The following is a 26,698-nucleotide window of genomic DNA, read 5'->3' on the forward strand; positions in this document are numbered from 1 at the left end:
GTCTAATGCCAGTGGGTTTACATTTTGTGACGCTTTTCGTTTATTATATTCTTCTGCGTGTTTTCATCAGGTGATATCTGTGATGTTTTCTGGGAAGCACCATCCATTTCGAAGGGACATATGACGACATATAATTTTTTGGCACATTTCATACATGGTGAATTGACGAATATAGAAAGGTAATCATCCCAAATTTTCCTTTCGTTGTACCCAACCAGGGAATATAAACAACCAACGACCTAAGACGTGTTGGTACAGGTGAATTTCGGACAGATCTTCATCAATATTCTCACATTTGAACCTGTGCTGAAAGTAGCCAGTCGCAGTTCCGCGAAAATTTACGACGCTACGCAAACTACTAAGCTTAGTGCGACGACAGACTACGCCGCGAGACAAGAAAGAAAAAGCGCCAATACTATCGAGCGCAGTGAGGGAAAACGCGGAAAATAGCGTCCCATGGCTGTCTGCTCGTGCGAATGTTTTTTGTTTTTATTTACTTTGGCAACGCCGAACTGGGGCTTATTAATTTACGTATTTTCCTTTCTACTCTTTATGGGACTGCTCGATATACTGTACTGATGCTTATGGTGTTGGGGTAGGGATTTTCCGTCTTTTCTTTGCGAATGAGTCCAAACCGGAGATGGGATGGCACAAGGATCCAACCCAAACGCAGTCAACATCGATCCTCCGAAGAGGAAAGCAGTTGAAGTAGCAACTACCTTAAATTGAAACTATTCATTTGTCCATTACGAGTGATACAGAGAAAGACATTTACGGGTGGATAGATTTCCACAGCGGAAACAGTGCGGAGCAAGAAGTGGAAGCAAGATAATTGCACTGCGGAATAGCATTTTCTGAAAGTGTGGGACTCTTTGTTCTAAACTATCAAGCGTGCATTTAGAAAAGTGATTTTTGTGTGATTATATTGTCCAATAAGTCGTAAATTAGCTGTGCTATTGTGACTCGAAATCTGTGGAAACAAACTGTGATACAAACGGAGTTGGGCTGTTTGCAACTTTCCGCTGGAGAAAAAGTTTCAGTAAGTGAATTTATTTTCAATAATCATTGTCAAATAACTGCCGTGACGTATGTATTAAAACTTGTAAATCAAAATAAATATCGACTAGTTCTTTGGTTGACTAACGCTACATAAAAAGACAAAACCAATCGTCTTGTTACGATGGAAATTATGAAATATAAAACCTGTCTAGCTAATTTGTCGTTGAAAAGTCAATACAAACAATTGCGTTTTGGAAATACGACTTTTCCAAATTTCAAAAGAAAAGAAACCCCACCCAAAATAGATTGATATGAACCTATCTATTGAAAATGTTTCTTAAATATATGTTTATTATTCCTGTTCGGGTGTGCATGTGTTACTTATAGGCATGGCAATTTTATCTATACTTTCGCAAACATATTTTTATCAGATAGTGCCTTTAAACCCGTTTCTCGTGCGTTACAAAATATGAAACCCATATTAATCCACCTAGTGGCGATGGTGCGTTTCTCGTGAAGATGTAGAGAGTCGACTGTAGTTTGTAAGATCCTGTAAGATCTATAGTGAACCATAAATCCATCTAGAGTGCGGCGTCTTAAAAACAATGACAGATAGGATAAAATTAAGCTCGGGACTATTGTTTGCTATTTTGGAGGAATGGTACAATCTCAAAGAACCTCACAAGAATGGAGACTTTAAATTATGCCCAAGCCCAACGTACATTATGCCTAACAAAACAGTCTTAACATACTTAACATACTATGCTATATGAGATTGTACAAATCGTGGGTGGTTATACAATGCTCAGTTGAGCAATCTATTGTATATTGTGGCAAATTATTACTCGGGATTAGTACCTTTTCATATACAGTAGCAGCTGTATACCTGACCTCGTCCTTACAAACACGGAATGAAGGGAAGGAATGTTAGTTCAACATCTACTAGTGAAGATGCAGGGAACCCATATAGATAGACTAATAAATGTATCGGGCAAATTTGTGTTAGTGTCAATAATTTAGAACGTTTGCCAATAATTATGCTATGTATGCTGAAAAAATATTAAAATATATTCATTAAATTACTTACGAACCGTCCAAAGCAGAACAAAGAAACCTCAGATCTAACAAATGTTCCGCATCAGTTATACTAACGCGAACGGTGCGCTTTTCTTGCGCATGCTGTTGATCGTTTTGTAGAATTTCCATGCGTCGTTGCTGGCAAAGCTTTCCTCTGCCTACGCGAGTATACTTTTTTGACATCCCACTCAACACAAGATCGTATATAATGCAGCATAAGATGCTAATATGAAGGTGATTTACTTACATATTGTATAAGTAGAAAAGCACCATTCACTTTAGTATTATGATTCCAGTTGAAAATCGAATTTCGAAGTCACGAAAACCGATTTTATTCGCGTTTAACTTATAGCGCATCATTGCGCAACTGGTGCACATTGTTCGCAACCAGATGCGCTATACAGCGCACCAGATGCGCAGTAATGAACTTGCGACTAATAGGAGAAAAATTGATTGTCGTGAGTTCAAAAATTCGGTTTTGAGCTGCACATATAATATCTTATGTGATATCATATACGAATCTTGTGTTGGTCGGGATGTCGAAAAAGTACTCTCGGAGACAGAGACAGCAGTGGAGCCACCAACGCTATACGAAGTGAGAAAGGCTGTTCGAGGGCTATAGAACGATGAGGCCACGGGAAAGGACGGAATCCTCGACGAGCTTCTAAAAGTTGGGAGTGACCGGCTGAATGAAAAAAAAATCCGCAAAGTGATTGAAATGATTTGGAAGGGAGAAGGAATGCCTTCGAGCAACAACAATACAACTTGCGGACTCATCATCTGTTTGTAGATTTCAAGGCGGCGTACGACTCAGTGAAACGGAACGAACTGTGGCATATAATGCTAGAACGTAGCTTTCCGGCAAAGCTTATTAGGCTGATTTGGGCGACGCTGGATGGATCCAAATCGAGCGTCAGAATATCTGATACGACATCCGATTCGTTCGAAACGATAGATGGATTGGAGCGTCCTCTCTGATCTCCTATTCAACATAGCTCTGGAAGGTGCAATTCGATTATCTGGTGTGAAAATAAACAGAATTATCATCAACAAGTCTTACATAATCCTTGGTTTTGTGAATGACATCGACATCAGATCGCAGAGCATCGGAAGAGGCTTTCAAGTCTTTTAGACGGGCGACTGGAAAATAGGACTGATCATAAACCCTGTGGATACTATAAGTACCTGGTGGCTGACAGAGAACCAGGCAGTCCAAACGGTGTTGGTCTCAAGGTGGAAATGGTTACATGTGATAATGACGTTAACCGCAAGGCGCAAGGTGGAAAGACGTGTTGCGGCTGTAAGTAGGACTTTCTACCGTTTGCGTAGCCAGCTAAAGCTCACAGCTTATAGACACGGACAAAACCAGCTCTGTACACATCGTCGATTCGTTCAGTCGGCCTGTGCGGCCATGAAGTATGAACGTTAATAGATGCAGACTATCGAGTTTTCGGAGTGCTTAAGCGGAAAATACTTTAAAAAAATGAAAAATTGTGGAAAATTGCATGAATAACGAGTTGTACAAAGTGTACAAAAATGCAGACATAGGCAGGTTGATAAAATACGGCAGATTACAGTTTAATGTATCCCAAATAACAATCAAGGTTATAACTATTAGAGTTTTATGGCGTACTTCAGAGCCTAATCTCAAAACCTCCCATGCAGACTTCCCATAGTTCTTACATGTTCTTGTAGACCGCTATACAACCATGTCACGGCCAGTTGGCCCAGTTTTATGCAATCAAAAAAATCTTATGTGCGTTCCAGTTCCGGACCAACGATGTTATAATACACTTCAAGTCTCACATAAAACATGCTGCATAAAACCTCCTCCAGACTTGGTGGTTTTGAGCTATCAACGCTCATATTGATTATTTTTTATTTTTTTTATACTGGTAAACAATGTTTTTCTTCATGCAATTGCATGGATTTTTTTTTGTAAAATATCGTTTATTTGTCAATACACACTTAACTCATTTCACCGTATTCGGTAAATTTTACCGAAATCTCAACAGCAGAACTGTTCGGTAATTTATTTTACAGATTTTTTGTAATTTTTTCCATTGCTCAACTGTCAAAATCACCGAAAATCAGTTAAATTATTTACCGAACAGTTCTGTTGTTGAGATTTCGGTAAAATTTTACCGAATTCGGCGATTTATTTTAAGTGTGTAGTATAATTATATTAATAATTTTACATTTATATTTACAAATTTTCTAAATAAAGTTTTACAGCATTTGGATCGATAGTATTATTAACAGAATTAATATACTTGATGTAGTTTATAAACAATTTCATTGTTTTCATCTTCTTCTCTCTTGTGGTACCGTCAACTGGGGGGAAGATGATCATTTTTAAAACAAAACATGCAATAACAATGTGTGTTTACATTTTAAATCGAGACAAATATTTTCAAAACATGTACTGCTATACGTTGCAATAATCAACAACTTTAGTTTTCTGAAATGCATTCGCATTTATTAAAATAAATTAAATTATCACACATTTTTTGAGTAATCTGGTTTGGGGTGAAGTTGATCAAGACAGCTCTACTAAAATCATTATGACCTAGTGGTCAAAATACACTAGCTTATTTGTATGAATGTTGAATATACTACGTAAAGAAGTCTACGAAGTCAATATTTGAAACGAAAATAGCGTCATTTATGACTATCTCTCTCTTTCTTCCACAAAATACATTTTCATGATTATAATCGAAAAACTCGGATTTCTACCTAGCGGTGACATTACTTGAACGGAGAATATTTTTGACTACCGTTTCATAAAAAAATTTGGCACTTTTGACTGACACATCAAATGATCATCTTCACCTCAATGATCATCTTCCCCCCAGTTGACGGTATTTACTTTTGTGAATAACAAATCAGAGAAACTAACATTTCGACCAGTCAAAGTTTTGATTATACTAACTAGCACTCTCCAAGCCCCTGATACTCGTATACATTTAGAGAAGCGATGCTCTAAGTCTTCATCGACAGAACCACAGTTGAGACATATTGCTGCATCTGCTAACTGCATGGAGTACATCAATGCACGGTGCACTACTTTTTGATTAATTAGCATGTAATAAAGATGTCTCTCTCTCTTTATAATTGATTTTTGGCGATCTATGTGTGCTCAAAGGTATGCCATGATGTTTTTCTCTGATGAAACCATGAAAAATAATAGTTTGAATCAATGCGCTTAGTTTATTAACATTATTTAGTATTTTAACATGTTTAACGACAAATAACGTGTTGAACTACTTCTGAAGCAATTTTAGCTTTGATTACTTTGGTATATTATTTAGACACTTTCAGGGTGATAGACTTCACCCACTGAATAGTAAAAAAAATATATGTAAAATATTTCAATTAGGAAAATCATTATTTTTTGTATTCAGCGTCATTTTTTTCGAATAAAACATATAATATAGATAATGAAATGCATAAAATATGTCTCTATAAAACCGTTACTCGTGAGCTGGCCCAATCATAGCATTTTAAACAGCTATAGAAGTTTTATCTTGGCTTTTTTCAAATCCATTTTATGACCAGCAAATTTTATGTTGGTCTAAGCTAAAAGCTTTGTGGTCTTCATTGCAAAAAATAACAAACATTTTTCTCCCCTTGGAATCGGATGCGAGTACTTCCAGAACTGCCGTAATCTGACAAAGTGACGTATGCGCCAAATAACAACATGCATGTTTTCTATTTTTTTTGTTAAAGAGCTCGATGAGTACTACTCGTTAACACATTTTTTGTAAAATGGCGTATACGTCACTTTTTAAGAAGTAAGTAAGGTATTTTAATGAAATATTATATATAAAGTGACAACTGTTAACCGTTGTGTGGCCGGCAAAAAAAACACCCTTAACAGGCCGGCAGGGTACCCGGGTACCCACGAAACTAAAATGCTTATATCTCTGGAAATTTACAACCGATTTCAACAATTTTGGGCTTATTCGATTCCGAATTTTCTCTTCTATAAAGATGTTATCAGGATGAACCGATCCGGTCAATTCGATTCCTGGAAAATCCGGATTTCCAGGAACATGTCCTGCATAAATGATACTGATCGTGGATTTCAGTAGCTTATCAGCTATATGGCTATCAAACTTCTTGAAATTCCATCATTAGATTGATTTTTATCGATTTGGGTCCATCAGAAGTGCAGACTTTCGATTGGCCATTCCATAACAGGTTCCTCGAGGGGTCATAGGTAGTCATGAACATTGTTCAATGGAACATCAACAATATGGGTATCAAACTTCATGAAATTAACTGTTGCGTATATCCTTCATGATCTTAGGCTCACCAGACAAGTTTACTTCGGAGTGGCCGTTTTGGAACAGGTTCCCCGGGAGCCAGGGTTGGCTAAAACATTTCTAACAATATGGGTGTCAAACTTCTTGAAATTGTCTCAAGCGTTTATTTCTGATCTATTTGGGTTCATCAAACAAGTTCACCCCTGGATTGCCAATTCTGGAATAGGTTGTCAAGAGGAGTCAAGAGTGTTCATAAACATTTTCAGAGCCGCATTTTGTTTTATATCAATTTATCTAGCAATGTGAGTGCAAAATCAATGCAAGGACCACTCATTTGCGCTGGGTGACCAGCAGGAGACCCACCATAAGATTCCGGACACTCGGAGATATGATCGATTCCAGAAATTCTTCTAAATAGATGTGACTTTTCATAAACCGTTTGTTTTAACATTGTCACATCAAAACCAATGCATGCACTACTCTTCGATCCTAGGTGGCCTCTATCTGATACTACGGAAGTTTGTTCTACAAATTTGCGGCTTTTTTATAAACAATCCGTTGTAAAGTAATGTCCAGGACCATCAATTGATTCCAAGTAGACACTAAGTTATCCTTGGGAAGCTCCGAATCATCCGGAGCAGTGATTGATTTTTGAAATTCGTCATTTGTTGTGAGAGCAAAACTAATGCAAGGGCTACCTGGTGGTCCCCAAATGGTGCTCCAGAAGTGCAGGGACATCCAGAGCAGTAGTCAATTATTGCAGTTCGTTCTAGAAACTTTCGAAAATCGTTTGTAATAGCAGTATATAAGCAGAGTCTTTGCTCGCGCCTATAATCATAGAGGCGTAACTGTATTGATCGATTTCTCTTATTCGATTTTATATTTACTTCAGGTAGAAGATGCAATCTTCCTTCATTACAACCATGAACTCGTCGAAGATAAATTAATCAAAACAGTTACGCCCTTCTAAGCGCGAGATTGCGAATATCATTCATTGATCCCGAGTGGTCACCAAGAAGTCCTCCTGAAATACCGGAATTCCGAAAGCAATCGTCATTTCTTACTTTTTGTTTTCAACAGTTGCGTAATCGTGAGCAATTTTTTGTAACAAAGTAAAAAGAGAAGGAGAAGAGAGCGGGCTTGGTAGTCATATGGCTACTGCTGGTTCAATTCAAGGTCCGTTTCATTCTCCTACTTTGTATCTTTCTTTATATTTATCTCTAGCAATCGCTAGAACTGGAAATGGACTTCCATATCATTTCCATTTCTATTCCTATACCTTCAACTTGACTATTGTAGCAGTATCTGCTAGAATTGGAAATGAACTAAAGAGCTCGTTTCCCTACATCCAATTAGAAATTCCATCAGTTGCCTTCTATCTAATAACATTGGCAGTTCGTTTACCAAGACGGACCTGTGCTTCTTGAACCTTAACCCAAAAATTCCAACAAATTCCGTACGAACTCGTGGCAAGTGCAGAGGTATATTCGGCTTGCAGTGGGCGAGTGATTGCATTGATTTCATGCCCTTTCCATACATTGACTTGCATTCTGAATCCACTGATAACCTGTGTGAAAAAAAATCTGTAACTAGATGAGCTCCCTCAGTAGATGAAGAAACTGGCAAGTCCTATCAGTTTCGTCGTTCCAGTTTCAAAATCTACCTGTCTGGCCGTGAAGGCCGATCGACGACGGATGAGAGAGATGTTTAGCCTGAAGATGATCCTTTATGAATTTCGGGAGTACAACTTGCAGACTCACCATCTGTCACCATCTGTCTACCCAAGCAGCACGCGCAACATCTTTGAAATAGCTGTTTGTTGCTAATAAATTGCATTGAAGATATTGGCAATACATCGAGTCACATTAAAGCCACTTTCCAGTTTCAGAAACATATAATGTTTCATTTCCGTTTAAGTGGCGTTGCAATATGCCACGCATCTGACTTCTTGGGTGATTTGGAATTCAATGTGTTTCATATCAGGAACAAAACAGATAAGTTTCAGAATTAATAACACTTCGGTTCATTTTTGTCACAGCAATGTTCCTGATATGTTGCAATACACTTTGAGCTCAGCTGGACAGTATTTTATTTTTGACAGTCCTTTGCATGTTTCCTATAAGGTACAATGAAGTTACAAATGACTTTGTGATTTATATAGTGCACTTGTAGCAGAGCTTTCAAATAGAATTGATGGTGTGATGGTTATAGTAAAAGGTAACAAATCTTAAGGTCCATGGTTCGATTCCCGGTTGGTTTTTGTGTTTTTATTTTCGCTGTAGCCGCAAGATGTTGCAAATAGGCTCCATCTCTTGCGCTTTTTGTGTCACACAGGAGTTCCGAATACGATGCGTTGTACATAATTCAGATCTTTAGTAAGTCACACAACAGTTATTGGTACTCACTGAGAAACAAGTGGTGTTGCTTGGGTATTGATTTCAAAGCAGCGTACGATTCAGTGAAAAGAAATAAGCTGTGGCAGATAATGTCTAAACATGGTTCTCCGGTTCTCTCCGGAAGTTGATTACGATGATACGTGCAACGCTAGATGACTCGAAATAAAGTATTCGGGTTGCAGACGACGTATCAACCGTGGAGAGATTGAAGCAGAGTGATGTGCTTTCAAATTTATTGTAAATATTGCACTCGAGAGGGTGATTAGGAGATCTGGTGTGCAGAAAATGACACTACCATCACATGGTCGCATAGGCTCCTGATCTTTGCGGACGACATTGACTACCCTCGATCACAGGGCAGTAGTGGAGGCTATTGCCCTAATGAAGAGGGAGCCGGCAAAGATAGGTTAAATCATCGACTCTACCAAGACGGAGTCCAAGGTTGCGGGTAAAGATAAAAGTAGACCTATTGGTGTTAGTGCTTAGGTAGTGCTTGATGGGAAAGTTGTTGTAGAATTTGTTTATCTTTGAACACATGACATGTGACAATGACGTTTCCTGTGAAGTGAAAAGACGTATTGCTGCTGCGAACAGGGGCTTCCTCGAATATTGGAAACGAAATTTGCTCTGATTCGTAAGAATGTAAAAAGAGGCGGACAGGAAAGCTTTTGACGTTTTCGAGCGAAAAGTGCTACGTACAATTCTCGATGGGAAACTAGAAAAAGATGTGTGGCACAGACGCATGGATCACGAGCTGTATCAAGTGTATAAAGAAGAAAATATTGTGAATCGTATAAAATACGGCAAACTCCAGTGGGCCGGTCACTTAGTGCGAATGTCGGAAGAAAGAATAGCAAAAACAATATTCACCACAGATCCGGATAGAGGCCAGTGACTTCGCGGAAGGCCACGAACATGCTAGCTGCTGCACGCGGTGGAATCGGACCTGGGAACCCTAAACGTTTATGAAAACTGGAGGAACATCACTCAAAATTGACAATTGTGAAGCTCTACAATACGTCAGTCAAAGGTTGTTTAGAACTTCTAGTGGAGCGTCTTCACTTGTCATAAGACCATTTCTAACAATCCCATTTTATTCCATCATTTGAAGTGAACGAACGATTTATTGAAAGTCGCAGCATTATTGGATGTATTGTGGCTATCCGTTTAGATTGCATCAATTATGCTCTCACATTTCTCAACAAGCGATTTCTAAAACCTCACAACTTTCTAGGACGACTTAAAAATTGGCACATCTTCGAAAGTTTCGAAGCTTCCAGATGCTCACCTAACGGCCACACGGTGTCAATGAATGATTCTCGAATTGATTTTGATCGCACACAGCTACAAAAAAAGTCGCAGCTAACTAGAGCGAGTTTCTAGAATTGATTACCTTTTCGGCTATTCCGGAGCTTCTGGAGCACCACTTAATGGCCTCCCGGGGTCAACGTTCGGTTCTTGAAATGATATTGGTCTCATTTTGATGCATAAATCGTTTTGTGAAACAGTACGGTTTACGAGGATGAATTTAAAAATTGGCCCTTTTCTCAGAATGTTCCGGAGTTCCCTGGAGGACCATTTAGCGGAGTTTTGCTCTCACATTCATAACAAACCACTGTATTCTAGGACGATTTTCAAGAATTTGTCTTTACTATGGGTGTTCCAGACCTTCAGTGCCAGATGACCAATGGTGGTCAATGCGTTGTTCATGCAATGATTTTACTCTCACAATGCTACAACAAGTAATAGTTTCCAGGACGGATTTCCAGAATTTTCATTACGCCAACAATAGACTTATAAAAAAAAAATAGACTTATAAATCAAAATATAATCTTCTACATATGGTTATTTCTCCTGATGTTCCAGCAAAAGATATTTTAGTTATCAGATAAAGATTGTCGCTTCGGTTCCCTTTGTTCTGCTGTTCGAAATATGTGTGGTACCTAACTGTCAAATCGTATGTATTTTTCCTTCATTGACATTTAAATCCCCTATCCTCGCCAGCAAAAGATGATCCGGACAGCGACGACAGCTAAAATATCTTTTGTTCCAGCACTTTCTAAAAACCACTTAGTAGCCATCCGGGATGAATGAGTAGTCCTTGTATTGATTTTGCTTCCTCATTGCTACAACACTAAAATTCTAAAAAGTCTCAGTTTTCTAGGATAAACTTTCAGAATCGGCAACTTCTCCGGATGTTTTGGAGCTTTCGGTGGTCCACTTAGTTGCCTTCTGGTGTAAAAGGGTGGTCCTTGCAATGATTTTGCTCTCAACACACGGATTGCAAAAAACTGCAGCTTTTTTTTTTTTTAATTTATTTATATTGACAAGTATTCATGGCCACTTAAGACCCTACGGGGAACCTGTCCTGGAATAGAAACTATAAAATCAGCACGTCTGGTGGCTCTAAAACAAACAGAAACAATCTGCTGAGGCAATTTCATGAAGTTTGATGCCCATTTTGTTGAGGTTCATTTGAAAATTGTTTATGACCATTCTTGGCCCCACTGGGAACCTGTTCCGAAATGGTCACTCAAATTTTCACACATCTGTTGGTACCAAGATAATATACAACAGTCTGCTGTGGAAATTTCAAGAATTTTGACATCCATATTGTTGGGGATCCAATGAGAAATGTTTTTGGCCTACCTTGACCAAACACCCCCCCCTTTCCCCACCAGGAAAACTTGTTACAAAATGGCTACTCCGGAGTTAACTTGTCAAGAACACACGCTGGAAATAATTTCAAGAAGTTTGATACCCATATTGTTGATGTTCCCTTGAAAATTGTTCATGGCCATATATGACCCCTCGAGGAACCTGTTCTGGAATTGAAGATGGCCAATTGAAGATCTGCACGTCTGATGTACCCAAATCAATAAAAATCAACCTGCTGATAAAATATCAAGAAGTTTGATACTCATATTGCTGATTACCTATCGAAATCCACGGTCAGTATCATCTATGCAGGACATGTCCCTAGAAACTGGATTTCCGGTGATCCAAGGGACCCGACCAATTCAATCCTAAAACAGCATGATAAAGGACAAAATTCTGAATCGAATGAGCCCAAAACGGTTGAAAACGGTTGAAAATTGCCTAAGATGTAAGCATTTTCGTTTCGTGGGTACCCGGGTACCCTGCCGGCCATTTAAAGGGTAAAAAAATGTCGGAACCCCTCCCTCCACCCCTCCTTAATCAAAATTTCAGTTAACCCGTACAATCGATTTTGGCCGTCATTATTGTGGATATGACAGAGTTTCAACATCCTACTATGAAAATTTATTTAGATATCGCGAATTGAATTCCAAAAAGGTACCCGGGTACCCAGCCGGCCACACAAGGGTTAATCAATATTTCATGTAGCACAAAAGTGTCAAAAATGATGTTTGTTAGCTGGTTTTCGGCAAACTATTTGCTGATTTTCAGCAACTTTAACAGATATCTCAGCGAAAAACATGCTTGCTGGGGCTCGGCTGTGCGAATCTCGGTAGTTGAACAAATTGTTGAGATACCGGTAAACAAATTAAGTTTGTATGCAGATCTTTTTCAGAAGTAAAGGTTATATGTGGGTTTTTTTACAATACTCTATAAAGCTTGACAGCTTATGGAAGTCTTGTCTAAAACCAACATTCGCTGGTTTTATGTTAGTTCCATTTAATGGTTCTACAGAGGAATATTAGAGCATTACCCAAGTGACAATTTCCATGCTTCTTTGATTTAGGCCGTTACAAATATTTTATTAACATTTTGTCCTACTGGTCTCCGAAAGGTCAAAGGGGGGAGGGGGGGGGGGTTGTTTTATAATAAAAAATAAATATTAAAATAAAAAAAATAAAAAAACTCCACGGATTTGTTAAAGAATGTTTTGAAAATGCTCAAAATTATCCGAATTTAATTTTGCTGCCCCCTCAAAATATTATTTTTTGTCAAAAAAATCCGAGGGGGGGTGGGGGTTAGACAAAATAGGTTTTAAATATTTGTATCGGCCTTATTTAATTCTTATAGCGGATTTATACTAGCAATTACCATAGCTAGTTGCTCAATTTTATTGTCGATCTTATTGCTATCAATAAACCTCTCATAAACATGCTGAAAAAGCTTCAAACGTCAACCGCCTATTGACCTTAAGAGCGGCTCAACAGCAGTGGTGGAAATACTCGCTTCACGAGTAAGAAAAGAGTGTAATTGGGCCTTCGAAAAATGCCACACTCGCGCGAACCTACTGCCTGCATTTTTCTGGCGCTTGCTTTGTTCGCGAGTACAGGCAGACCAAAAACAAAAAGCAGGGCAGTATTTTGTTCGGGAGTAAAAATCACGGTCGCGAGTATTTGTGATTACTTCGAATACAATGGAATTTAACTTGACATAAAAGTCTACCTGGAGAACCCATATTGATTGTTTGTTAGAGAAATGCCGAAAAAGGATCCATTTTCTCCGTTCTATCTCCGGAACTTGGTGGGGCGCTCACCCGGAAGACCTCATCAAACTATATAAAACTACTATTCTCTCTGTTTTTTTTTTTGTCTTTCTGCTTCCTCTCAGCAGCTGAGTGCCACCTAATCAAATTGGAACGAATTCAATATCGTTGTTTGTGTATTGCTCTTGGCTGTATGCATTCAACGCATAACATGCTTGCTGGAGTCACTCCTTTAAAGCACCGTGACTGGGAGCTCTCACTAAGAATACTGATCAAATGTGGAACAAGTAACACACTTGTATTAGAAAACTTCGATAATATGCTTGAACTGGTTTATCGTTCAAGATACCTGCGAGTCTATCTCAACTACATATCGTCAGATTTCTGTCTTCCATGTTATAATCCACCTCGAGTTCACTTCGTCAACGACAGTTCCTCAATTGAATACGATCTGTCCATGAAACACGCTATTCAAGGAATACCAGATCATCTTCGACAAATATCTATCCCTTCCATTTTTTCTGAAAAATATGAACATGTCAATTGCAACAACAGATATTTCACTGATGGTTCTCGCATCAACGGATCCACTGGCTTCTGTGTTTTCAATGTAACTTCAACCACCTTCCAAAAACTTCAGGAACCGTGTTCGGTTTATGTTGCTGAGCTGGCAGCAATTAACTTCGCTTTGGGGATAATTTCCAATCAGCCCGTAGACCATTATTTCATCTTCTCGGATAGTCTTAGTTCTATCGAGGCACTCCGGTCGATGAAACCTGTTAAGCACGCATCTTACTTTCTTACAAACATAAGAGAGCAGATGCGTGTTTTATTCGAAAGATCATTCAAGATAACCTTTGCTTGGGTCCCTTCTCACTGCTCAATCTACGGCAATGAGAAGGCAGACTCGCTGGCAAAGGTGGGCGCACAGGAAGCTGAGGTTTATGATAGACAATTCTCGAGCAACGAGTTTTTTTTTCCATTAGTCCGTCAGAGTACTCTTCAAAGTTGGCAAAGAAATTGGACACACAACGAACTTGGACGGTGGCTATTTTCTATAGTTCCAAAAGTTTCTGGGCGAGCGTGGTTCAGAGGTGAGGACTTAAGTCGAGGCTTCATTCGCGTGATGTCGAGACTTATGTCTAATCACTATTCATTAAACGCACATCTGTACAGAATAAACCTTGTCGATAGCAACTTATGTATGATGACATCGATCACGTAGTTTGGTCCTGCTCGGAAAATGACGCCTCCAGAGAGCAATTATTGGATACCCTAGCGGCCCGAGGTAAACAACCCTTCAGGGAAGTTCGAGGTGCTTTGGGAGATCGTGATGTGGTCTATATGCAGGCCATTTATAGTTTTCTTTGTGCTTCTGATATCAAAATCTGATCGTATTTTTTTTTCTTTCTTCAAAGTTTTTTTTTGTGTTTAGTCTCTGCTTTCTGTTCCATAGAGCACCATAGCTCTTGCCATCCGGAAGATGCTCCCAGTCGAACCATTCCTCGAGCACGACGACACGCCACATCGTCCCTGACGCCAAATACCCGGATGAGGAGCTGAAATTCCCTGATCCAAAATCCTTAGCCCCGTCCATCCTTAAACATTGTAAACTAACCTCGAGTCACCACGAGTACGCTGGCTTCTACCCCTCTCCTACTAACTGAAAAAATAAATGATATTGATTGTATATATCGCAAAGAACAATGGCTCCGTAAAGTGTTATACACGCCTGAGCCTACCAAATAAACGAACTTGGAAAAAGAAATTAACAGTACAGTAGTTCCATACATTTGCTATGGACAGGGAAACAGGAATTTAGTTATATTAACTAATTTGTAAATGTTAATATGCTAGAGGGTCCATTACTAGCACAAAAGGGGGGGTCCATTATAGGCAAAAGGAACATGTGGGAATGGAACATGTAAATCAAATGGGGGGACCATAATACGTATATAAACAAACTCGACGTTGCGTATTATGGACCCGGGGGTGGCCATAATAGGCATGCTAGCTACATAATTTAAAAATGCTTTTTATTAGTAAAAATGAATGTTATGGCTAGTTTTATGTACGAAACTCGATGCTGGTACCTGTTGCTTGTCATCTGGTGCAGCAGAACTACAATTTGTCAAGAGGCTCGCTCTTGTGAAGCGACTGAAGTAAATTTTAGTCGTTAAGGGGTCCATTACTAGCACTCACTCCCCATATTAAATCTAATTTTTGTCATTGCAAAAAATAGTGCGTGCAACTCGTTGCAAAATTCAAGGTTTTCAGCATTTGTAGCATATTTTCGTACATCTCGTGCTGAAAAAATAATCTTTTTGCAACTAGTTGCACAAAATAGTATTGCAATATTGTCTTACATTATGTTCACTGAAATCCAGGAAATATCTACCGAATATTATTTTTCTAATATTTCTAACACCTCGAAATAAAAATTGAATCCTATGAAATGCATAATATGAGAAAATTCGAAACGACCGTTTCTAAGCGAGCGCTCGGAATAGGAAGTCTAACTGTACACACTTCCTTTTCCTCCAATGATATTGTTTACCACATTTAAATATAATATCAAGTAATACGTAGTTGAAGCCAGATAGTTGAAAGCCGCTTTATTCATAAAAGATCAAAAAGCGTGATATCATTTCTTTGTGTAGGTCATAATATTATTGGTAAACAAATATTGGTGTATTAGAGTTGATCTTCCGTGCCATTTATCACGAGTCTTTCGTCTAATAAATAGATAGTAATAGATGAAGGAATTTTCTCGTGGCATTCTTTCTCAAATTATGAAAACGTATTTAAAAGGATGGATTTATTTTCTCTCAAAATCTAAATGGTTCAGTATCAAAGGGTTGCTTCTTTCCGATATTGCAACATCGATCATAGAGTCTCTAAAGCTTTCTTGTTTTTAATATTTATTTTTGAGACATTCTTGTTCATACAGGGAAGAATTTTCCCAGGAAATTCGTTAGCCGAACCACGTGGTTTCCATTTGAACAAAAAGCTAATGTTAATGAAAAATACAAAGTATGTATTGCTTAAATACTTATTTTTACATTTTTACACGTATTTTTACATTAACATTAGCTTTTTGATCGAATGGAAACCACGTGGTTCAGCTGCAATGCATATATTGTAACAACTACACACTCCCACAAGCATAGCACAGAATGGAAGCGGATGGTATCTTATCTCATACCAACTTAGCTGCCAAGGCAGCTGTCAATAAATCAACTGCAACAAGTAAAATTTCACGAAAATGATCAGAGCAGGTAATACTTTCCACCATATTGTCTAACACCGTCTCAGTTTGGTGTCTAATTTTAGCTGTAGTCCATTCACTTATTGACCTTAATTGTGGGACTTGCATACGCTTCCTTCATCCAGTGCTAAAACAGTTTTTGGAAACACAAATAAAGGAAATAAATAACAAAAACAATGACCGTGTTTCTTGAAGTGCGATGTCCTGCACGAACATAATTTCGGCGAACTAATTGGGAATATTGCGTTTCGGGTATGTGTAATTAGTATCACCGTATCGTCATGTGTGCGCTTGCTTGCCATCATCATCATGTGACCCCGATTTATAAAGCAAAAATGTTTACCAACTTTGTCGGCTTTATTACGCCCAATTGTCACAACTAATACGTTGTATTGCACTCATGAACTGTACATTCGAAAACATTTTTGATTTTTCACAATCGTAATTCCGTCGTTCGATTCGCTGTTTGGATAAAAATATTGCGAAGTAGATTGCGAACTGCGCACCGGCATTCTCGGAATACCTCTTTACGCAATTGGGGAACTTTGGAAAAATTGGAAGCAGATTTTTCTAGGAAATGGGAAAGTTGTTACATACTTGCTGACGACAAGCTGTCTGTCTTAGTCGTTGATTGTGCAGTGCTTAAAATTTGCTTTGATGTTTTTTTCGTTTACTAGTATTACGCTCTGCAACTGGGTAATGGCCGACACACATCTCCGTGTGCATTAAGTATTTACTCATCAGTATCGACTCTCGAAGAAATACTCATGTTTTGAAGTGTTTCAACAACCCCAGATGAAAGTTTTGAATGATTTTAAATATGGAAGATTAGTTTGAGATCCTGTGGAATGAAGTTTAAATTTCTTTTTATAGTGAGTCTTTGGAATGTGGGTAATGTTAAAAATATGAATAAAAAATTTGAGCATTTATTCAACACAAAAATCCTATCCTAGATCGGACAAAGAATTGATCGCATTGTTCTACGCCTTTGCTTTCTAGGCTTTCTGGTCGTACTGTCGGATGTGTTTTTTAATAAAACTATGTTTTATGCATGACTAGCAGACCCAACGAACTTCGTTTCGCCGAAAATTGATTTATTCTATGATTAGCTCTCGAGTTATGAAGAAATTTGTGTTTCATTTGTATGGGAGCCCCCTTTTTCAAAGGTGGGAGGGGTCTCGAACCATCCTAAGAACCTTCCCGGGCCCCAAAAACCCCTGCATACAAATTTTCACGCCAATCGGTTCAGTAGTTTCCGAGTCCATAAGGGTCAGACAGACAGAAATTCATTTTTATGTATATAGAAGAAGAAGAAGAAGAAGAAGAAGAAGAAGAAGATTATAGTCATTGATATTTGTATCATGGCACAATAATATTTTAGGTATGTATACGTTGCAACAAGTTCTGTACTAAAACGTGGTTGTACAAACATAAATCGCTGTATGAGAAACGAATTTGTTTGCCAACAAAGGAATTATCGCTTGTAGAGAAAATGACGCGTTCGCAGTTGTAGGTAAATGACTTTTGCCGGCCGATTAAATTTAGAACCGCTACATATGTAACGTAACACGATGGCGAACAGTAAGCGATGAGGAAACCCAGTTCTATCGTTTGCGCGAAATTAAACACAAACATACAAAACGGTCAGATGTTTGCAATCCGCAGGGGAAAAGACTCCATAACGCTCCTCGGAAGTGAAACGCGTTTTTATGTAACAAAACTAGCCCCGGAATAATGCAGGATGATTAGAAAACGAATAATTAACAAACACGGCGGAACCCTTGTAAAATTAAAATTCAATTCCTTCATTTCAATGAAACATTTCAAGACAAGTTTATTACGCGATGTCAATCCATAATGTACCACGCGCCTCCGCGTACTGCCAATATCATACCAAATAGAGAAAAACGAATAAGTACGTCACGTTGGTTCCAAATAAATTACTTTTTTACAATATCAAAATTGACATTCAAATGTTATAAATATTATTGGGATTTCTTTTAAATTTGAAATTGTATTTGCTAGTTCTTTTCGTAAAGTGCCGCAAGAGGAAAGAATATTCATGATTGAAAGATGATAGATGCACTTGACTAGCAGCGCATTATTGTTATAGTTTGTTGGACTATTAGAACAGGCTTTGCTAGAAAATGATTTATATTCAAATTATTGTTTTTTCTAACATATCGAAACAAAAATCAGCTAAACATCAAGGATTTTTTTTAGAAAAATTAAATAGAGTGGAAGTAGAATAATCATGAAACCAGAGTACACTTATGTCAATATCATACGGTTAAGGGTTTCCTACAAGTCAAACAATGTTTAGCCAGTTTTATGTGAAACAAGCTGAAGAATAAATACGTATTTATCCGAATATCAACTTGTGACAAAAAAACCTAAATAATAACTCACAACGTCCCTATGGGTTTTGTAAGACCTGACATAGAGGAGTTCGTTGCCCAAGAAAGATGTATAGAATTATACAACCTTTTATGGGTGCAACGGTTGTTTTTGGATTGGTTATTACTATTTGAATGTAAAGACAGATAGACCGTCAATTGAGATACATCTTGTAGGAAAACGACGAGATTGAAATTAAACCCAAGACCTTCTAAGTCCCGAGGCCAAAAGCAATTAAAAAGTCACCCTGAAAAACTAAAAAGCAAATGAATACAAAAAATGCAAAGGTGTAACCTTATCCGTCAGAAGATTCAGTGAAAATAATAAAATGTGTCTTTCGGCATTTTATTTTAACAATAGAAATCCTTATCAAATCCATAAGCCGTGAGATCAATCCTTCACTACTAATTAAAGAATTTTGAGTGAAATACACGAGATCGCGTCCCATTCGGATATCGCATCTCTCGTTGACGACCAAAGCAAAGCCGATTATCTCTTTATTTTTCGTACTCCCACCCAACAGTTGTTGGTGTATGCTCCTTCTGGGAGGGTGCATGCTGATTTTCTCACTTCTTTAACCTAACAATAGTGGATACCATATATCGCCTACGTCCAGTTACAAAGTTCAGTGAATTTCATTAGAACGCAATACGCCAAAAGGAAAATCCTTTGTTTAATCACAAAAAAGCGGTGCACGTGTTTCATTGCCGCGTCGCGGGACGATCGCTGGCACGATCTTCATCTGTTTTCCATCTGCCAGCAGCAGTGCCAGCGCCCGATTAAGTGTGTTTTCCCGTACAAGTTTGTGGAACCAGCCAGCAGCAGTAGCAGCGGTAGTTCATGATGGATGAAAGAGGTCAGTTGAGGAGCGATCATTTGCTTCGCAAATAGACTAATCGATCTTCAAAGGAAAACTTCTTACTTCGCCGCACGAGCTACGTAACAAAGGGGAAAAAGGGTATTAGATAATGTTCTGCGAAATTTTGCCACGTTCGACCGACGTCATGTTGTGCAATTTCGTCGTGAATCGTTGTCTCCGACGGGGACTTTCATTTTCAATCTAAATGAGCGATACAAGAGACGGTATAAAAATATATCCGCCTGTGTTAATGTATTCGAATTTTCACGCAACGCAGGCCCAATGACAGAACACGGGTTGGGAAAACTCATGATGAAACTGTTTAGAATTGTAAGGGTTTGTGTGATCATGAATTAAGTTTGGTTTGCATTTAGGAAGCAAAGCGTGATTGATGTTTATTGTACGGAAATATTGTCTCATATTTGACTTACAATACTTATTGTTTGTTGTCTAGACAGCTCGGAACACTTCCGATGCATGATGCTATAATATATCTAATAGCATTCTCCCGGGTTTTTCATCACTTAAAAAATCCTTATTACTAGCATAATGTGCTACGGCAATGAACTTGAGAGCTGAAGTTGCGTAGGATATCAGATTTCTGCTCAGACGTCCAGGAACCAGAACACGAAATGGACTCTCCCTTGAAATAGGATCGGGCAGTTATTAGTTTGTTTGTTTGTGTATTTACGACACGTTACACCGGAAGGGTGCATTCGTGTCGGAAGCAGTTGCATTTTTTAAATCTTTTTTTGCGTAAAATTTGAAATAGTTTTAGTTTTGCACTTGTCGTAAATTTCTCTAAAGGAGCACCTCGGGAGGGAAGGAGGCTGGAACAGCGATCCTAGCGTCCATCCTGGAGACCCTCCTCAAGCAAAATTGAAAATCAATACAGAATAAGTTAACAATCAATATTTAGAGCTAACCACTTTAAAAGCATTGAGATTAAGATTAATTTGTTTATTTATAATTCATCTGACATTCAAAAGTCTTAATGAATATTATGAATATTGTTTCAAATGAGGTTTTTTTTCAAACGATTCACAAACTGGGATGTGGAAACTGCAAAGCAAAAGCAGCTTCAACCGATGAAAGCAAACGAATCTTTGTGCAATTGGGCAGGTTATAACTAAATGCAGTACGATGCAGGACATTAATCGTAGTAGGAGTAATCATCTTCCACGATGGGGAATCCCAATTGGTAGGATTGTAAAACCAGGAGTCGTATAGGATTATCCGGAAATCTGCTTTTCTCCGGAGGTTAGTTGTAGTAGCAAGAAAAGGGATCCAAGGTAGGTATGATTGATAACAGATGGCTCTCTACAAAATACTGTCTCAGAACGTGTACTACGTTCTGAAAACGACTATTTAAAGGAAAACTGCTCGCTAGAAAGAAGACGGAATGATGTATGTGAAGCGTACTGAAGCGATAGCATCCCGAATGCTGGTTGGTATCACGTTAGCTTCACTGGAGGTCTGGTACTTATTGGGACGGCATAGGACATGTTTAGCGGTGTTGAGGATCCCACAGATATCGCAAATTGTGAAGATGGGACTTTCTCCAAAATTATGAGAGAGCCGAGTATGCCAAGTCCGCAATCTGGAGGTAACCTGTTAGTTTCTAAGGTTAGGTAAATCAATCCAAGCCTCGGTGGAACCTTTCATTTTGCGTGGCTTCGGAGTAGTGGAGACCCCACAGCTGCAAACCCAATCTTCCAAGACAACCTTCTTAATCCATGTATTTGGGTTCGCCAGGAGGCAATCCTCACGAAGCGTCGGCCTTGGTATCTGGCACCAGTAAGGAGATCGAGGATTGGTTTTGCCTGGAACTCCGCAGTGCCTTGCGATCCATGCAAATGTTGTGTACTGGCGCTGGTTAGTGAAAAGGCTACAGATCCAGGAGTGCCTAGGCTGCTCACTCTGTAATGCACAAATGACAATGGCTTAGTAGACCATGATCAAAAGCAATATCCTTGATCAGTAAGTGTCTGCGCGGTAGCTTTGGTTGAGAATATATTGCCAATGCAGAGAAAGCTGTCCGGATGATGATGTTGGGACAGGTGACCCCGATTTCAACTTCACGGCTGAAAACCGACCCAATCATAAACCTGTATCCACAGTGTCTGTATTCGCAATACAAGAGTTCAGAGAACCAAAAACGTTGTGCCATAGGGCTTATTGTGGATGAACAGGAGTTTATACTGGATGAAGAGGATTACCAGCTCCTCAATCCATGCCCGTGGGTCGGAGTCACTTAGAGAAGAACAGCTCTGGCCATTGTTCGCAGGATCCGATCCACTTTAACGTAATGTGACCAGACGTCCCGCATTTCGCGGGACGCTGCATTTTTCAGCTTCGTACAAATATTTTTCTAATTTTTTTGGGCCAGAATCTATGCGAAATGCACTTTTGGAGGAACCACTTTCAAGCCAATAACCCAATCCAGACAGGCTTCCCGCGTTTCGCAGGACGCTTGCTGGTCACATTACTTTAACGAGGAAAGTGATACTATGATCTCCGGATGTGGCAGACGAGAATGCAGCCGCTTTGTGGCAGATAATCGCCAGCATACGATGGCGGAGTGGCAGGATGCTTACCTCGGCACAGGCGGCATCGGCGAGTGTGGACGGGAGCAGTCCAGCAGCAGCTCTTACGTACTGGTTGAATGTCAGCGACAGAGTAATGATGAGATTATGGTGGGCAAGGCAAGTTAGTTACATGCACCAGGGCAGAACGCCCTGTTGTTGATCTTCTGGGGTTACGGACAGAGTTCGAGCCAAAATAATCTTGATTTCACAAATGACGTTAACTTCACGTAAACGGGGAAGAAAGGTTAGACTCCAGTCGATAAATGCACCAAACATTTTAACGACATTATGATTAGGAATAGGGAGTTCCCCCAACTTGACAGGCGGGCCTGGTGGCAGTAATAGAGAACACTTTCAAAGTGGCTCAACGAGAGACCATATGACAATGTGATTATGACAATTATGACATAGAGCAATATGTAGTTTGGGCTTTGAATTAAGTACCATAACTAAAAAGCAAATTGATAAATGTTATTATATGAACAGAATTTCTATTAAGTGTTTTGACACGAGGCGAGCCAACCTGGGAATAAATGACCCACTAAATTTTTTTTTATGGGATCTGCTTTGATATGTTTTGTAAATATCAGTAAGGCCGTCACAAACATTTAAAAAAATGAGCCTCTTTCCCCTCGAATTTTTTGACCAAAAATAATAGTTTGACAAATAGTTCGAAAACTATGAAACCCGGGTCTACTAAATACATTTTTACTTGTTAGAAAACACGTTAGGCGATGATGTGTAGAGCCCGCAAAGACTGCTCAAAGACTGTGGCAGACAACTGAGGATGGCTTAGGTATCTGGCGAAGACCAGAAAGCGATTCATTCTGTTCAAACGCTGGCTGAATTTTTCGATCTGCGATACAGCAAAGCAGGCTGATGTTTCTTTTTTATTTGTTTAAACAAATTTGAAACGTACCGAGTGACGTGACTTCGCGCCTACTGATCCTCTTTTATTTTCATAGCCGGGAGATGCTATTTTAACAGGGTTTAAGAATCTTGCCACTACGCTCGCGCGTTCCGTGTTAGACTGGTTCAGAGACTACTATGTTGTTGTTGTTTCAAGGAAAGTGAACATTTAGTCTTTCGGGACACTTAGTTCATGAGAAAAACTACGATCCTGAACCAACATTTGAAAAGGGTGCAACAGCCAAAATTTATTCATTCCGGCTCCTCGCCTACATACATACCGTTTTTGCATACAAAATGGTCAGCAAAGTTGGATCACACGGAACCGAGATCTAGATCTGTAAAGTTGATCATTTTGTATGAAAAAGTGGGCTATTTATTATGCCGGTCACTGTATATAAACAAAGCTATATATACGCAAATAACTGGATGCATACATTCGGACTGTAACGCCCTATAAAAAGTAGTTTTAAAACCCATCGAATTCGTAAAATATTTGCCTGATTGCGAAGTTTCTGACCATCGTGATCTTTGAAATACACTTAAAAGAATGAACTTATTTCCTAAAAATATATTCTTAGGACAACATAGCAAAGGTGATTCTACACGTGGGTGGCTATATATTTAATGCTCAACTATGCAAATTTCAAATAAACAGTGCTATTCCATTAATTTATCTATTAATTTTCTATCTTATCTACCCAACTTACGATTTCCAGGACGCGTCATCCCCATGCCGGCCGAGTGCGCGGCCAACCCTCTGCAGAGGGCTCTCGCCGATGCCATCATCCGGATGGTACCGATGGATGAACTCCGCATCCTACTGGCCTGCGGGGCCAAAGTTAACGAGCAGGTTACACAAGGCTTGCGCCCCCTGCACTATGCCGTCTGGCAGAACAATGAAGCGGCGGTCAACCTATTGATGGTGAGGAGTGCCGATATCAATGCCATCGACGAAGTTGGTTACAGTGCTTTGCATCTTGCTGCGGAACATGGGTAACATGGTTAAAAATGGATCAATCATTTAAAAAGGTTAACTTACATCATTTCAATCTTCTCTCACAGTTATTACGATTTGGCCAAGATACTCTTGAATGGCGGATGCAAAGTGGACTACCGTGATCCTTCGGACGATCCTTATCCAAGGACCACACTTTGCGATGAACCGCTTCGGTTGGCCTTACGAAACCGTCACTACGATGTGGCAAAACTTCTGCTCGAAAGAGGTGCAGATCCGAACAAACGTTACTTCTTTGGTTCGGAAATTAACTTGGCCACCGATATCGAAAGCTTGGATCTGTTGCTTCGTTTCGGAGCGAATACTGAGGCACGAGATCGATCTGGAATCACGCCACTAATGAGAGCCGTTCGAACTAATGGGAATATCGATGCTGTTCTTTTGTTGCTTCAGTATGGTGCAAATGTGAACGCAATGACCGATGCCAGAAACGATTATCGTACCGTCCTGCATTATGCTGTTCTTTCAGGTAGATACTCTAAGATATTGACAGCTTTCAATAATCTAATAAAGATCTGCTCTTCTGCTAACATGTGTGTGTGTTATTAGGTTTAAATCTTTTCGGCGGTATGTTTTACTTTATTTTAACGACTTTTCTTGACCTTCACTTACTTATTACAAGATCTTTCTGAAGCTTTGTATTTTTGGCACCCGACCCCAGACTGCCGACGACCAAACACTTTTAACGAAAGGAAATTTCTTCTACTCTCTAGGAAATGCTTCTTTGGTCACATTGCTTATCAAACAGGGGGCTCGTGTGGATATTCCTGCTCCACTTCCGGAACCGGATAGTCCTAGCCCTTTGGATCTAGCGGTGCTACGTGGCGATCCCACACTGGTGCGTATTTTGTTGGAAAATGGTGCCAACGTGAACCGTTGCAGCCCCATTATCGGATCACCTCTACACGTGGCCTGCGCTGACAATATTCCGCATAGAGTAGAAATAATGAAAGTAAATATTAAAGCTCAGGTAACATAAGCATTTCAAAAGTATTATATACAAACATTTTTCCCACAGATGCTCTTATCATACGGTGCCGATCCAAATGTTCGCGTAGTTGGAGATATTGCTACCAATGCCATTCTAAGACCGCCACTTGCCGAACTGATAGCTAGTAATGATGATGTGAAACCTGAAGAACTTAGGTTACTAATGAAATTCGGCGCTAGAGTAAGTTTTGTTTGCGAAATCCATCAATCCAAACCATCAATCTCTCTTGACTTCCCTTTCCACCAGGTCATCCTGAAAACCCAATTCCGAGACCCCGATGGATTGCTGAACTGCCTGACCAACATGAACCACAAGTCGGACTCCTTCCGGATAATACTGGAAGCAGCGGAAGAGTTCGATCCCTGCATGATTCGCCGGAACCAGCAGCTGAACGACGATCAGCGAATGCTTCTGCTGGAGCGAGCCACTATCCCGATTCCGCTCAAGTCCCGCCTGCGAGCTCATTTCCGAAGGTTATTTGGCCGCAACTTGCCTGAATTTGTACCATCCCTGTTCATCCCGAGAGAGCTGCAGAGTTATCTGCTGTACGAGCATAGCTATTGAAGTGGCTCGATCTGCGTACGTCCGGTGACAGTGTAGAATGTGGTACAAATTATTTGATAAATCGTAAGCTAATATTTGTAGAAAATGAATCCCGATGAGACTTGCCCTACGAGAACGAATATATTCCTAAAACTTTGAACTTTGAAAACATGTGACATAATAGACATTTTGTAGGTTAAGTTATGATGCAGAAAATTATTGACGATACTGCCACTTTCGATGTGGATCGTGGTCTTTTTCCTGGTAAAAAGGTTCCACGCATGTCACTCGTGAAAGAATTCTGGTAGTGAAGCAACCCTAGGGTTATTTGTAATGTGTAATACACAGGAAAACTTATGCAGTAAACTTTAGACTTTGTAATCGATTGGTGATCAATTTATTTTGTAGTTTATAACGCTATATGGAGATTCCCTAATTTTATTATTTGGTACAATAAAAACACATATTTTGGAAAAAAAGTGCTAGTTTTTTTTATCTAATGTACTTACTCATTTCAAACTTGATGGGCTACAGATCCTCCTCAATGAGCCTATGCCGAATGGAATATTCTTCTCTTCTCTTTTTAGCCAATCGCTTCCATTCGCCCTAAACGTTCAACGCCCTCAGGTCCTCTTCAGCTGCAAAAATACATCATGCTCACGGCCTTCCACGAAGCCTACGGCCTTTTTCGGGTTCTATAGCATAATATCTTTGCTTGACGCACTTCCGGCATACAAACAACGTGCCTAGACTATCGTAGTCTTACCAATATCCATCCCTTTGTACACTTCCCTCAACTCGTTATTCATGTGAGGCCGTCAAATGCCGTTCTCCTGTTTATCGCTAAGTATTGTCTAGAGCACCTTACGCTGAAATACTCCGAAAACTCTCTGATCAGCCTCCGTAATAAGTCCTATAAGCTCTATTAGCTGCTGCTATACACCTTTTCGCGGGGCTCTCCTTAG

The 26,698-nt window shown here is 39.4% G+C and overlaps 1 protein-coding gene across 3 annotated transcripts; it reads left to right on the forward strand.

Annotated features, from left to right (window-relative positions):
• Nucleotides 1-621: 621 nt before the first annotated feature.
• Nucleotides 622-26,206, forward strand: LOC134204260 (ankyrin repeat, PH and SEC7 domain containing protein secG-like). 3 transcript variants are annotated; one of them, XM_062679083.1, is made up of 7 exons: nt 622-1,039; nt 23,901-24,177; nt 24,247-24,668; nt 24,749-24,766; nt 24,913-25,151; nt 25,218-25,370; nt 25,437-26,205. In XM_062679083.1, the coding sequence occupies exons 2-7, from the start codon at nt 23,915-23,917 to the stop codon at nt 25,752-25,754; spliced, it is 1,413 nt and encodes a 470-aa protein (XP_062535067.1). In that variant the 5' UTR covers nt 622-1,039; nt 23,901-23,914; the 3' UTR covers nt 25,755-26,205. The 3 variants fall into 3 exon arrangements, with proteins under 3 accessions (XP_062535067.1, XP_062535064.1, XP_062535065.1); XM_062679080.1 differs by lacking the exon at nt 622-1,039 and adding an exon at nt 19,352-19,681 and having other exon boundaries at nt 25,437-26,206; XM_062679081.1 differs by lacking the exons at nt 622-1,039; nt 24,749-24,766 and adding an exon at nt 19,354-19,681 and having other exon boundaries at nt 25,437-26,204.
• The last annotated feature ends 492 nt before the right edge of the window (nt 26,207-26,698 follow it).

Source organism: Armigeres subalbatus, unplaced genomic scaffold (assembly GCF_024139115.2).
Source record: "Armigeres subalbatus isolate Guangzhou_Male unplaced genomic scaffold, GZ_Asu_2 Contig491, whole genome shotgun sequence".
Taxonomy (NCBI): domain Eukaryota; kingdom Metazoa; phylum Arthropoda; class Insecta; order Diptera; family Culicidae; genus Armigeres; species Armigeres subalbatus.

Bases quoted from the DNA above. Each gene is read 5' to 3' on its own strand.
- LOC134204260 (XM_062679080.1), top strand. The intron at 25,152-25,217 runs GTAAATATTAAA...TTTTTCCCACAG, and splicing joins ATAGAGTAGAAATAATGAAA to ATGCTCTTATCATACGGTGC. The intron at 25,371-25,436 runs GTAAGTTTTGTT...CCTTTCCACCAG, and splicing joins TAATGAAATTCGGCGCTAGA to GTCATCCTGAAAACCCAATT.